The sequence below is a fragment of the Babylonia areolata genome, chromosome 11 (assembly GCF_041734735.1).
Source record: "Babylonia areolata isolate BAREFJ2019XMU chromosome 11, ASM4173473v1, whole genome shotgun sequence".
Taxonomy (NCBI): Eukaryota; Metazoa; Mollusca; class Gastropoda; order Neogastropoda; family Buccinidae; genus Babylonia; species Babylonia areolata.
This window is the reverse complement of record NC_134886.1, coordinates 43,261,654-43,277,248: the sequence shown is the minus strand read 5'-3', so window position 1 is coordinate 43,277,248 and position 15,595 is coordinate 43,261,654. Positions and strand designations below refer to the sequence as shown.

The 15,595-nt window shown below is 40.0% G+C and overlaps 1 protein-coding gene across 12 annotated transcripts in view; it reads right to left on the bottom strand.

Moving 5' to 3' along the window:
* The window catches only part of LOC143287757 (basement membrane-specific heparan sulfate proteoglycan core protein-like), a 310,798-nt gene that overhangs the window by 194,073 nt on the left and 101,130 nt on the right, over positions 1–15,595 (bottom strand). For 11 of the 12 annotated variants that reach the window (XM_076596017.1, XM_076596019.1, XM_076596022.1 and 8 more), the window contains 4 exons: positions 10,838–11,045; positions 5,467–5,768; positions 4,855–4,977; positions 4,200–4,325 (listed from right to left, as the gene is read on the bottom strand). In XM_076596017.1, the coding sequence (XP_076452132.1) occupies positions 4,200–4,325; positions 4,855–4,977; positions 5,467–5,768; positions 10,838–11,045 (759 nt within the window). The remainder of the gene's footprint in view (positions 1–4,199; positions 4,326–4,854; positions 4,978–5,466; positions 5,769–10,837; positions 11,046–15,595) is intronic. The other variant, XM_076596024.1, reaches the window with a different exon arrangement.

Below are 15,595 nucleotides of genomic sequence, written 5' to 3'. Positions count from 1 at the left end.
AAAGATCAATGCATCTTCAAATGTTAACACCTTGAGACTACTGCAATTTTTATTTCATTGCAAGCATATGCCTCTGTGTGTGTGTGTGTGTGTGTGCGCGTGTGTGTGTGTGTGTGCATGTGCACACAAGTGTGTGTTTGTGCACGCCCATGCACACAGTCTGTCTTGTAACTCAAAACTTTTGACATCTCTACCATATATAACCGTCATCATTTGCACATGGTTATGTTCAGACTGTAAATGGTCACTTGCATCAAATCTGCCCTCCACATCAAGAGAATGAAATGCTCATCGCCAGACACAAAGCACACTTGGGCACAAATCACTACTCTAACCCACACCTTTCATTCATAGGCATGTGCACATGCACACACAAACACAAACACACGCACTGACACACACACACACTCCAAAATATGTACTAATTGTAAAACCTCACACACACAAACACACACACACACAACTAGCAAGCAGGCAGACATGCTCACCCATGTGTGCACACACACACACACATACACACATTCATCTTGCACAGTCATCTACATACATAGTACATAGTACCATTATGTGCACACATATTCATAAAAATCATCATCATATATGTTTCAAAACAGAATTATAATGCAGTCGCAAATTTTAACTTGCGTGCAATAATCTTTCTCAGAGTCGGCTGAAAACGCAGACTTGCACTATGGCAAATTTGTTAACAACCTAACACACATGACTATTACAATAAGTCATTTTTTACAACGCCTGTGAGTTGCTTTGCCTCAAGATTTTGATTGAATGAAGCAAGTTATATAGTTAATTATCAATTCACTACAGATTCATTCCAATTATCTTTCTTTCATTGAAAGAAAAATGCACAGACTCCTTGAGTTCACCTACGCATTTGCATGACCTTTGATAAACAGCATAACACTACAGTTAATTATAAGTATAGCAGATGAAAGCTGAAAGCATATATTCATGGTATATCATGAAAAATGGCCATAAAAAATATGGTAATAGCACATGCTCTCACACACATATATCTGCACACATTACACACACACACACACACACACACACACACACACACACACACAGAGAGCAGCAGAAGCCACTACCAAAACATAAAAAAAAAAAAAAATTAAAAAATCAAAGTAACAGCAAATGCTAAAAAAAGGATCACCCACATACACACACAGTGAACCTTCACTGGCAGGCGGGGACCAAAACAATATTTTTCTACACAATACCAGCCAGCAACAAAATTAATCAAATCATCGGCTAGCCAGAACATCAATCACATCACACAGCCGTCACAACTGGCCGTGCTGTCATCATTCCTTCCTCCAGTACTGGGTCACAAAGCATTATTCTTAATTCACACAGTTCTCCTTATGTTCCTGCACAATATTTTGCTCATTTACCTAGTACATCGAATAATCTTGTTAGAGAAGAAAAGAGAAAGTTCCTGTAGAAAATTTTGTTCGTTCACCTAGTACATCAAATTATCTCGTTAGAGAAGAAAAGAGAAAGTTCCTGCAGAAAATTTTGTTCATTCACCTAGTACATCAAATTATCTCGTTAGAGAAGAAAAGAGAAAGTTCCTGCAGAAAATTTTGTTCGTTCACCTAGTACATCAAATTATCTCGTTAGAGAAGAAAAGAGAAAGTTCCTGCAGAAAATTTTGTTCGTTCACCTAGTACATCAAATTATCTCATTAGAGAAGAAAAGAGAATGTTTCTGCAGAACATTCTGTTCATTTGTGTACATCAAGTTATCTCGTTAGAGAAGTAAAGAGAGTGTTATGTTGAAACGAAAAGAGTCAAAAAACAAATAACATATGAAGAAAAGAGAAACTATGCATTAAGAAGACAGATAAACTGGATGAACTGATGAAATATAATCACTTCTAAAGCACTGTCATTTTCAAGTGTCACTGATTTTTTGCTGAGAAAATATGGATGTGAAAAACAACACACTGCCCCCTGAAAAACAACAATAAACAAACATTCACCAAGTGCAGGTTGATACTTAGAAAACAATTTTGTATTAAACAATAATTATTTACCCTTCATCAATGGCAGAAAAGGAAATGAGTGTCCTTGCAGATGATACGAAATGAAAAGACCATTCAGTCAAATGAAACATGAATGCTGATGTCCAAAGCAAATGAGGAAAGCCAGACATGCATCAAAGAATAGAATAAAACCCTGAACACCACAAGAATAACAATAGTGAAAAGCACAGAGGGTGGAGGCAAGAATGATGAAGCTGTCAGAAAATAAATTCATGGCCATATCCCATCCCTCCTTGATCTATGGGGTTAGCAGAGACTTTTAGAACATTCTTGATGCTAGGCATACTTAGCACTTTGAATATTACTCACACAACCAAGCCCTGTATCTTTTTTATAACATAAATAAAAACAAAACCAATACAGAAATAAAAACAGCTGATAAACATTTCACTGGCAAGAATTATTTTACTCATTATCTTAACAGGGAAAGGAATTAATTTCAAATATACACAGATTTTTTTAGAGTGATATTTTAAGAGAAAGATCATCACACAACGAATACCAACGGAGGGGGTAAGGAAAAATATGAAGAGACATATATGTTATAATGAACTGTAAGATGTTATGCACAATGACTTATGACACAACCAACATCACGGTAGTCTAGTAGACACATACACTCTCTCAAACTGATACAGACCATCTTTAGTCATCACAAAGGATTAAAGTACTGTAAACTACCTTGTGAATCCAGCCAACGCCCATCACCAAGTGAACCAAGAGAAATTTATGCAAAGAAGGGATGGACAGGTGCTTACAAGGTAATTTACAGTACTCCATGACAATACTGACAAACCCAATATCAGTGACTTGCTGTTCAGTGGAAACAGAATTCATTCTCAACAGTGACAAGAGCATTACAACAGTGGGAAAAATATCAGCGGCAACTTACTGTGACACATCAAAATGATCAAACACATAGCATCGCTAACACTCACAACCCTAAAGAACTTCAATCAAAAGAACTGATGAGAAAAGAAATGGCCATTTAAAAAATATATTTATATCATTAAAATTTGCTTACGTTCCAATCATCTTCAGCAGCATGTGATTGTAAAGACATATAAAATGATAAATGACAAGAGCACATCAACAAAAGTCTTCGTAATGAAAAGCCCAACCCAGCCTCCCTTGCAGCCTTACTCCCCTTTCACAACGTCACAAGCAACTTATACATTATCACTTTGCAAAGCTGGACTGAAGACAATAATAAATCAACACTCCCTTGCTGCTCTCTATACTCAATCTTTTGACAAAGGCAATGTAACCCACCTAAAGATTAGAAATGGGAATCACTAGAGAGACTGATGAGGCATGTTCTATGTCTCAGCCCACAAATGTAAACTGAACACCACCGTTTTCATACCTTAAATCAAAGAACCATATACGCCAGTGCACAGTTATCACATTGTTCCTCTGAACACTATCTGCCCATTACCTGGTGCTCTGAACACTATCTGCCCATTACCTGGTGCTCTGAACACTATCTGCCCATTACCTGGTGCTCTGAACACTATCTGCCCATTACCTGGTGCTCTGAACACTATCTGCCCATTACCTGGTGCTCTGAACACTATCTGCCCATTACCTGGTGCTCTGAAAGGTATCTGTCCATCATCTTTAAGCGATGCAATAACACCTGTTTCACAAAATAATGATATACATTCTAATGCTTTCTTTTCAGGTGGGTGTATTCAGCATAAATCAAAGATGAAGAGAGATGTTAGTTTTTAAAGTCATGAAACAGTTTCGCTGTGAAGCAGGTTGAACGATGATGATGATGACCATACAATGAAGACGAAAAAGCAACACAAAAAAAGACCAAAAAAAAGACAGGTGCAGGAAAAAGAATGAACGTTTGAAAGAGATTTCAAGTCCAGCAGGTAAACTGAGTACAGGTAGAATGAAGGTGAGTCTCCTCATTGCACACACGCTCCCACCGTGGCCTGCAACGCGGCAATGACAAAAGGGTTAAACTCAGGCATGCTACACAAAGCAAGGCAACCCGGTTAGTCCTCTCACTTGCTGTTTAGTAGGTCAGCTACAATAGCTACACTGGCAATAGTCGCAACCTGGATGCTGTGCGGTAGCCATGGCAACTGACTTATCACCGCCAAAATCCGCTACTTACTACAATACTGTTCATCAGAGCCATCTGGGCAGTCCGCTTCTCCATTGCAACGCAGACGACGGTTTATACACACGCCACTACTGATGCACCTAAAGCGACCTTCGAGGCATGGTTCTACTTCAGGTCCTGAAAGTTTTCATCCAGCAATTTTTAAACAAAACAGAATCAAATTAAAATCAGAATGAAAACCAAATCCAAAATGACAAGGAACTGCCTGTTACATGATAAAAACCAACACAAGTACTCTTTAGAAACTGGATCACTTACAAATGAATAAAAACATGAAAATGAAACAAGAATGAGATCGTACTGGCACAGGAATGCTTGAAAACTGTGAGAAGAAACAAAATCAAAACATACGCTGTCTTAGTTCTCTTGTTTTTATTCCAAAGCAAATGACTTTAACACCTGACATACTCATACACCAATCACTTCTTAGTGAATATTTCAGACTCTCTCTCTCTCTCTCTCTCTCTCTCTCTCTCTCTCTCTATCTTCATCTTCTCTCAAAGCCCTCAACTGAACACAAGGGTTGTTGGCAACCTGTAGACAAAAAAACCCCAAAAAAACCACAAAAAAAAACCCAGAACAGCTGAGACCCATGATGAAAGAATATTTTTCTGCATGGTAAAATTAGCATGGTGCATCTACTCACGGCAGTTTTTCTCATCCGAGCCATCAGGACAGTCAGCCTGATTGTCACAGACATAGCGAGACTGGATGCAGTAGCCGTCATCGCAGGTGAATTCATTGGTGCCACACGTGTACACCGGTACCACTGTAACACACATAAGTCGCAAATGAGGAAAAGAATATGACCTGATGTCTACTGTATCATTTCTTACCTGTCAGTGTATTGTGTTGTGACTGTATTACTTTTTATCACGAAAGATTTCTCCATGTGCAAATTCAAGCTGCTCTCCCTGGGGAGAGAGCATATCACTACAGTGAAGCACCACCATGGCTGTTGGGTTTGGGTTTTTTGTTGTTGTGTTTTTTGCCTCTTTTTTCTGCCTCAGGTGTATTTGTTTTACTATCAAACCATGACCACAATGATAGCTACGTTCCCCAAGTGCCAAAGAAAAAAAAAATGCTGGAGACACTTTTTTGTGGGGAGGGCGTGTGTGTGAGGGCATGGGCTTATCATTACTGTTATTACTATTATTACCATTATCATCATCATCATCATATCATTATTATTGTTATTATCATTATAATCACTATTACCATTATCATTATTCTGCCAGTTTTCCGCCCAGACACTCACCTCCCTCGTCAGCGTAGTTCATGAGAGCTCGGATGGCGAAGGTGGCGTTGTTCTGTGAGTACGGCACGCCGCTGATGTCGAAGCTGGAGCCGGGCCGGACCATGTCATCGAAGAACTGCACGTAGTAGTTCTGGAACAGCTCACCCACCGGCACCACACCGTCGGCCAGCGTGGCCTGCGCGATGACGTTGTTGGGGGCGCTGCGCGGGTAGAAGACGCCAATGAAGTCGCCACGCTGGACGGGGATGGGCACGCGTACCAGCACGGAGTGCTCTCCCACTGGGGCAGGGGGCAGCATGGTTCTGCAATCAGTCGTCATCAGCTGTTAATATAATGGGGTGGGGTTTTCAATGGATGAGCACAGAGTGCTCTCCCCCTGGGGCAGGGGGCAGCAGGCTTCTGCAATCAGTCGTCATCAGCTGTTAATATAATGGGGTGGGGTTTTCAATGGATGAGCACAGAGTGCTCTCCTCCTGGGGCAGGGGGCAGCAGGCTTCTGCAATCAGTCGTCATCAGCTGTTAATATAATGGGGTGGGGTTTTCAACGGATGAGCACAGAGTGCTCTCCCACTGGGGCAGAGGGCAGCATGGTTCTGCAATCAGTCGTCAACGGCTGTTAATATAATGGGGTTGGGTTTTTTTCTGTGTCCTTTCGATCAGTACTTGGTTCTGCCATTAACCATCTGACTGTGCAGTCAGCAAGAGATTAAATTGTAGGTACTGTGCAATCAAGCGACCTGATACTGTCAGCAATCAGCAAGCCCTTAGCTGCAAATCAAGTCATCAGCCCTGCCCTTATGTAAATATTTAACAGTAGGTCCTGTGCAATCAGCAACTGTTAACTGTTGATACTGTACAATCAGCAACTGTTTGACTATAGATACTAAGCAATCAACAACCAATTAACTGTAGATACTGTGCAATCAGCAACTGTTTAACTGTAGATACTGTGCAATCAGCAACTGTTTAACTGTAGATACTGTGCAATCAGCAACCGCTTAACTGTAGATACTCCGCAATCAACAACCATATAACTGTAGATACTGTGCAATCAAGCAATCTGTAACTGTGGATATCATTTAAATGTAGAAACTGTGCACTCAGCAACTATTTCTTCTTTTTCTTCTTCTTCATTCGTGGGCTGCAACTCCCAAGTTCACTTGTATTTGTATTTCTTTTTATCACAACAGATTTCTCTGTGTGAAGTTCGGGCTGCTCTCCCCAGGGAGAGTGCATCGCTACACTACTGCACCACCCTTTTTTTTCTTTTCTTTTTTTTTTCTGCATGCAGTTTTATTTGTTTTTCCTATCAAAGTGAATTTTTCTACAGAATTTTCCCAAGAACAACCCTTTTGTTGCCGTGTGCACTGTGCATGTGTGCATGCTGCACATGGGACCTCGGTTTATCATCTCATCCGAATGATAAATGAGTGGGCGTTTACGTGTATGATCATTTTTCACCCCGCCATGTAGGCAGCCATACTCTGTTTTCAGGGGTAGCAACCATGAAGCTGTGCTCTCAGCATCCATTTGAATATAGAAACTGTGCAATCAGCAACTGTTTAACTGTAGATACTGTGCAATCAGCAACCATTTAACTGTAGATACTGTGCAATCAAGCAATCTGTAACTGTAGATACTGTGCAATCAAGCAATCTGTGACTGTGGATACTGTGCAGTAAGCAACTGTTAAACAGCCATTTAGCTGTAGATATTGTGCAATCAGCAACCATTTAACTGTAGATACTGTGCAATCAGCAACCATTTAACTGTAGTGTGTGTGTGTGTGAGTGAATGGATGTGTGCAAGCACAAGCACTTATATGTCTGTTTCTTATTGACTTGTCCTACCTGTTTTCCTACTTACTGACTGTCAATCTGTTTCTTATTGACTTATCCTACCTGTTTTCCTATTTACTGACTGTCAATCTGTCTGTTTCTTATTGACTTGTCCTACCTGTTTTCCTACTTACTGACTGTCAATCTGTTTCTTATTGACTTATCCTACCTGTTTTCCTACTTAATGACTGTCAATCTGTCTGTTTCTTATTGACTTGTCCTACCTGTTTTCCTATTTACTGACTGTCAATCTGTCTGTTTCTAATTGACTTATCCTACCTGTTTTCCTATTTACTGACTGTCAATCTGTCTGTTTCTAATTGACTTATCCTACCTGTTTTCCTATTTACTGACTGTCAATCTGTCTGTTTCTAATTGACTTATCCTACCTGTTTTCATACTTACTGACTGTCAATCTGTCTGTTTCTTATTGACTTGTCCTACCTGTTTTCCTATTTACTGACTGTCGATCTGTCTGTTTCTTATTGACTTGTCCTACCTGTTTTCATACTTACTGTCGATCTGTCTGTTTCTTATTGACTTATCCTACCTGTTTTCATACTTACTGACTGTCAATCTGTCTGTTTCTTATTGACTTGTCCTACCTGTTTTCATACTTACTGACTGTCAATCTGTCTGTTTCTTATTGACTTATCCTACCTGTTTTCATACTGACTGTCAATCTGTCTGTTTCTTATTGACTTGTCCTACCTGTTTTCCTATTTACTGACTGTCGATCTGTCTGTTTCTAATTGACTTATCCTACCTGTTTTCCTACTTACTGACTGTCAATCTGTCTGTTTCTTATTGACTTATCCTACCTGTTTTCATACTTACTGACTGTCAATCTGTCTGTTTCTAATTGACTTATCCTACCTGTTTTCCTATTTACTGACTGTCGATCTGTCTGTTTCTTATTGACTTATCCTACCTGTTTTCATACTTACTGACTGTCAATCTGTCTGTTTCTTATTGACTTGTCTAACCTGTTTTCCTATTTACTGACTGTCAATCTGTCTGTTTCTTATTGACTTATCCTACCTGTTTTCCTACTTACTGACTGTCAATCTGTCTGTTTCTAATTGACTTATCCTACCTGTTTTCCTACTTACTGACTGTCAATCTGTCTGTTTCTTATTGACTTATCCTACCTGTTTTCATACTTACTGTCAATCTGTCTGTTTCTTATTGACTTGTCCTACCTGTTTTCATACTTACTGTCCAATCTGTCTGTTTCTTATTGGCTTATCCGACCTGTTTTCATACTTACTGTCCAATCTGTCTGTTTCTTATTGGCTTATCCGACCTGTTTTCATACTTACTGTCCAATCTGTCTGTTTCTTATTGACTTATCCGACCTGTTTTCATACTTACTGTCCAATCTGTCTGTTTCTTATTGACTTATCCGACCTGTTTTCATACTTACTGTCCAATCTGTCTGTTTCTAATTGACTTATCCGACCTGTTTTCATACTTACTGTCAATCTGTCTGTTTCTTATTGACTTATCCGACCTGTTTTCATACTTACTGTCGAATCTGTCTGTTTCTTACTGACTTATCCTACCTGTTTTCATACTTACTGTCGATCTGTCTGTTTCTTATTGACTTGTCCTACCTGTTTTCATACTTACTGTCAATCTGTCTGTTTCTTATTGACTTGTCCTACCTGTTTTCATACTTACTGTCGATCTGTCTGTTTCTTATTGGCTTACTTAGTTTCCTAGTTTTATTTACAGAAATCTGCTGAAAGGCAGACTTTCATTTACAGAAATCTACTGAAAGAGAGACGACCTTTATTTTCAGAAATCTTCTGAAAGGCAGAAGACTTTCATTTACAGAAATCTGCTGAAAGGCAGAAGACTTTTATTTTCAGAAATCTTCTGAAAGGCAGAAGACTTTCATTTACAGAAATCTGCTGAAAGGCAGAAGACTTTTTATGAACAGCCAGAGAGACACCATGACATCAACACACTCTCCATTACAGCAGGGGAAAAAAGTCTATGAGGAGGAAACATTTGGCAGCCAGTTTTCTCATTTCTGACTTGGACATCTTCCAATATGAACGGTTCCTTTGCTGCAAGGAAATGCAGTTTTGGAGGTGGTGTTTTTTGTTGTTTGTTTCTTTGCTTGTTTGCTGTTGTTGTTGTTTTTAGGGGCGGGGGGTGGGGGGTGCAGGGGGGTTTCCCCCTTCACCTGTGAAGATTTTCCTAGTTCTAGTTTTTTGCGTGCTTTGCCTCTGGGTATTAAACAATTTTTTTTTTTTTTTTTTTTTTAAAGGGATATATTGAACAAAAACACCAACAAAATAATTTGTTTCCTCATGTTAACTGAAAATCAGAAAAAAAAACTATAACAAAGTTACATGGCAAAAATTTTAAAGAATACAAAAAAACAAAAACAAGAAAAAACCATAGCAACAGAAGTGAATGATAGTGAAGATAACTACAAATTCAATGATCTCAGTCTTCTACATAGTACAATACATTAACAAACAAAAACTATCTTAAAATGTATATGTATAATCATATATGAGAGAGAGTCAGATAAAATGTTAAATTTACTCTGATCAGCCAATGAAAGAGGGCCACAGGATTTCCGTTCTTTTCTTCTCTGTGACTGGCTGAATCAGATTATGTTGTCACAGTTGTTGCTCAATGGAGAATTGGATTTCTCAGACACAAACCATGATCTGTCTATTCAGCATTTCTGTTCTCCACATCACAGAGATAGGATTTCTCAGTCAAACAACAGTCTGTCTATTTAGCATTTCCGTTCTCCACATCAGAAACAAACAACAGTCCATCTATTCAGCATTTCCATTCTCCACATCACAGACACTGGATTTCTCAGACAAACAATGGTCCATCTATTCAGTATTTCCGTTCTCCACATCACAGAGATTGGATTTCTCAGACAAACAATGGTCCATCTATTCAGCATTTCCGTTCTCCACATCACAGAGATTGGATTTCTCAGACAAACAATGGTCCATCTATTCAGCATTTCCCTTCTCCACATCACAGAGATTGGATTTCTCAAATAAACAATGGTCCATCTATTCAGTATTTCCCTTCTCCACATCACAGAGATTGGATTTCTCAAATAAACAATGGTCCATCTATTCAGTATTTCCCTTCTCCACATCACAGAGATTGGATTTCTCAGACAAACAATGGTCCATCTATTCAGCATTTCCATTCTCCACATCACAGAGATTGGATTTCTCAGACAAACAATGGTCCATCTATTCAGCATTTCCGTTCTCCACATCACAGACATTGGATTTCTCAGACAAACAATGGTCCATCTATTCAGTATTTCCGTTCTCCACATCACAGAGATTGGATTTCTCAGATAAACAATGGTCCATCTATTGGATTTCTCAGACAAACAATGGTCCATCTATTGGATTTCTCAGACAAACAATGGTCCATCCATTCAGCATTTCCGTACTCCACATCACAGAGATTGGATTTTTCAATCAAACAACAGTTCGTCTATTCAGCATTTCCGTTCTCCACATCATTCTCACCTGTCCACCAGCAGAAACTCTCTGTCGCCCACCTGGCGCCAGACTCCCACAAAGGCCTCGTTGTTGGGGATAAGGCGGTAGTACTCCCAGCCCACCACATTGCCCGGGCAGGGGAAGGCATTGTTGATCAGCAGGTTGGCCCAGTTGGTGCCAGTGCGAGGCAGTCGGCTCGGCTCGCGACCAACGTGGGAGGGGCACACGATCTCCTCTGTAACACACAGGATCTCTGGGCTGAGATTTGTGGTCTTTTATTTGGAGGGGGGGATTGGTGGGGGGGGGGGGGGGGGAGATGCTGGGAAGGGGAGTGACGTCAGTCCTGAAACTTACACAACAATGGTGGTGTAGCTCTACCATTTACTAACAAAACAATGAGTTGGTCATAGATCTACCATTTTCTAACCAAACAATAGGTTAGTCATTTCTCTACCATTTTATAGCAAAACAATGGGGCAGCCATAGCTGTACTGTTTTCTAACAATGGGTTGGTGATAGCTCAATCATTTTCTAACACAATGGTGGGTTGCAGCTCTGTTCAGCTCTAACACAACTGTGGGTCATACTTCTACAGTGTCCAACACAACAGTGGGTTGAAACTCTGTTATTTTCTCACACAAAACTGGAGTCATAGCTCTATCATTTTCCGACACAACAATGGGTTGTAGCTCCATCATTTTCTTACTGTCATATCAAAAGCATAAGGAATAACTGTGGAACTGAAACTTGTGCAAAACTGTTCAGTAGCTTTATTGTTTTCACAGTCAATGTCAATACAGATAGTAAAACACAAAGAAGGCACTGTCATTTTGACACACATGCAGCGCAACTGTGGTACTGAAACTTATGCTTTTTTTTGTGACATATTCTTATCCTTTTAACAACAAACACCAATAAAAAAAAAAATACAGATGTGAAAGGGAAAGTTTCATTTCAAACTCTCTAACTTTTCCCATTTTCCCCCAAGTCCTGACTCAATATTCATCACAGGTCCTCACTCAGTATCTGTTGCTGTTCATTACTGTTCATAGCTCACTACTCACCTTACCTATTTAACTCAATATTCATCACAGGTCCTGACACAGTGTGTCCATGGTTCTCAACTCAAAATTCATCACATTTCCTGCCTCAATATTCATTATGTTCCTGATTCAATATTCATCACAGTCAATGATTCAACATTCATCACAGTTCTTGCTTCAATACTGATCACACTTTCTGACCCACTTTCATCAAAGTCCCTGACTCAATATTCATCACATTTCCAGACTCAGTACTGATCACATTTTCTTATCCATTTTCATCATTGTCCCTGACTCAATATTCAAAACAGTTCCTGCTGAAAATTAACGCTGGTTGCATTCAGCAATGCAGTGCACTCACCTTGCAGTGATGGTGGTAACATGACAGTAAAACCACAACACACACACACATACACGCACGCACACACACACACACACACACATATGCACACACACATACACGCACACACACACACACACACACACACCATCAGCAAACTGATTCTCACTGTTCATTTTTGCAGACTGAAGACAACTGTGCTGCACAGAACGATGAAAATCAGTTTGTTGATCACAAGACTTGACAGCTTTCCCCATCACCATGGATGATGCCAAAAACTTTACATCATCACAAATCTTTTCTTTTTTTTTTTAATCATAGGAGGCAGTTGAAAGTGGAGGTTGAGTGTGGACAGGATTGGACGGAGGGGGAGGGGGGGGGGGGAGGGGGGGATGCTATCTGTAGCGTAGGTTTTTGGGGATTTTTTTTACATCTTTTCTTCTTTTTTTTTCTTTTTTTTCCATGTCATGATTTACATTACGCAAACCTATAGATCAATTGTTAGAGGTTTAGACCATTCTGAAGCAACAAGGAGACATACAGGAACAGGGAAGGATTCTGAAAAAAATGGTATGCACACAAGTGAACGTATCAAAATGAAAAAAATGAAAAAAAAGTTTGTGTATCTTTAATTTTTTGTTATCATTTATTCCCCTTAATTTTTGAATATTTGTAGTGTTAAAAAAGATGGTACAATTTTCAAGATTATAATTGATTCAGATAACAAAGATGTTTCTTAAGCACATCCTTTCTTTAAAACAAATTAGAAATATCAAATGTATACAACCAGCATGTGTGTGTGTGTGTGTGTGTGTGTGTGTGTGTGTGTGTGTGTGTGTGTTTGTGTGTGTGTGTGAGCTCACAGATACACACACACAGGCAATTGCATGCATGTTTGTGAACATTAGCGACTTGTGTTGTGAAAAATGAACAAATCCTCATCGCGCACACATAGGAATCATACAGTTGTGTGCACTGATGTTTAAACATTGATGTCTGAATTAAACATGCTCCACGCAACAGGCTTGTTTCCCCTTTGCTCCAACATGACCACGCAGGCAAGAAAGCAGTCTTTCACCAGGGTAACCACAGTCAGTGGGGGATGACGCATTCTCCAAAGCATCTTGATTTATAGTCTAGTTTGTCAGAACCACCACCACCATCATCCCCTACCCCACCCCACCTCAGCCAATGTCCCCTCATTCAGGAAGGTGATGGAGGAGGGGCAATGGGGGAGAAGGGGAAGTTCCCTTTCCTGCTGGAAAACCCAGGTGTCCGCAGGACTCATTCGTTAAAGTGAGGACTCGTTCATTAAGGTAAAGGGACTGGCAGGTGTCAAGAAAAGTCCTGCAGCACCATAGCTCAACAGGAAGCTCACATGGTATATCAGCCCTGGCCCGGTCAGTGGGGCAGGGGCTGTGTGGTGAATGTAGGTCTGGTGTGTAACCAGCTGTCCGGACTGTCACATGGTGGCAGACCAGCATTGTGGCCTGTTCCTCATGCTTGTCTGACACTGCTTGTCCATCTGACAGAACCTACCATGGTCTGAGCTGTGAGCAATGTAGTTTTGTTACCCTACCATGCTCAGAGCTGTGAGCAATGTAGTTTTGTTACCCTACTATGGTCTGAGCTGTGAACAATGTAGTTTTGTTACCCTACCATGCTCAGAGCTGTGAACAATGCAATTTTGTTACCCTACCATGGTCAGAGCTGTGAACAATGTAGTTTTGTTACCCTACCATGGTCTGAGCTGAGAGCAATGCAATTTTGTTACCTTTCCATGGTCTGAGCTGTGAACAATGTAGTTTTGTTACCCTACCATGGTCTGAGCTGAGAGCAATGCAATTTTGTTACCCTACCATGGTCAGAGCTGTGAGCAATGTAGTTTTGTTACCCTACCATGGTCTGAGCTGTGAACAATGTAGTATTGTTACCCTACCATAGTCTGAGCTGTGAACAATGTAGTTTTGTTACCCTACCATGGTCTGAGCTGAGAGCAATGCAATTTTGTTACCCTACCATACTCAGAGCTGTGAACAATGTAGTTTTGTTACCCTACCATGGTCTGAGCTGAGAGCAATGCGATTTTGTTACCTTACCATGGTCTGAGCTGTGAACAATGTAGTTTTGTTACCCTAACATGGTCTGAGCTGTGAACAATGTAGTTTTGTTACCCTACCATGGTCTGAGCTGTGAACAATGTAGTTTTGTTACCCTACCATGGTCAGAGCTGTGAACAATGTAGTTTTGTTACCCTACCATGGTCAGAGCTGTGAACAATGTAGTTTTGTTACCCTACCATGGTCAGAGCTGTGAACAATGTAGTTTTGTTACCCTACTATGGTCTGAGCTGTGAACAATGTAGTTTTGTTACCCTACCATGGTCTGAGCTGTGAACAATGTAGTTTTGTTACCCTACCATGGTCTGAGCTGTGAACAATGTAGTATTGTTACCCTACCATAGTCTGAGCTGCGAACAATATAGTTTTGTTACCCTACCATGGTCTGAGCTGAGAGCAATGTAATATTGTTACCCTACCATGGTCTGAGCTGTGAACAATGTAGTTTTGTTACCCTACCATGGTCTGAGCTGAGAGCAATGTAATATTGTTACCCTACCATGGTCTGAGCTGTGAACAATGTAGTTTTGTTACCCTACCATGGTCTGAGCTGTGAGCAATGTAGTTTTGTTACCCTACCATGGTCTGAGCTGTGAGCATTGTAGTTTTGTTACCCTACCATGGTCTGAGCTGAGAGCAATGTAGTTTTGTTACCCTACCATGGTCTGAGCTGAGAGCAATGCAATTTTGTTACCTTACCATGGTCTGAGCTGTGAACAATGTAGTTTTGTTTATCATAATTTTGTGTTCTGAGTGTTTCTTTACAAGTGCTAGGAATAGATTCAAAAAGTATGTAGCCCAATTTGGTATATAGAAAAAAAAGGGTGTTGGGGGGGAAGAAATACTGAAGTGGAAAAAAGGATGATCAAAAAAGCTTAAAAAAAAACAACAACAAAAAAACAAAACAGAAACTGCTCAAGCCTGTCAAAGGTGGAACAGAACTGACAGATGAGGAAACTTCAGCCAGCACCTAAGGCAACAGACTCAACGAAAGATTAATTTACTTGCTTTTTTGTTTAGTTTTTACATGTTTTTTTTTTTGTTTTGTTTTTTTTGTTTGTTTGTTTGTTTTTTGTTTTTTTTTGTTTTTGTTTTTTTTAAAAACAGGAAATGTCTGCCTGGTCTTTTTTCACATTTACAATCACCATGTTTTTTAGAAATGATTTCAAATTTACAAACAGTAAAAACTTCCTTTCCACTGATGTCACACATAAGTGACATACCACAGTTTCTTGCTGTTTCCATAAAATCAAAAGGATGGGAAGCAGGAGGGGGGGAGGGG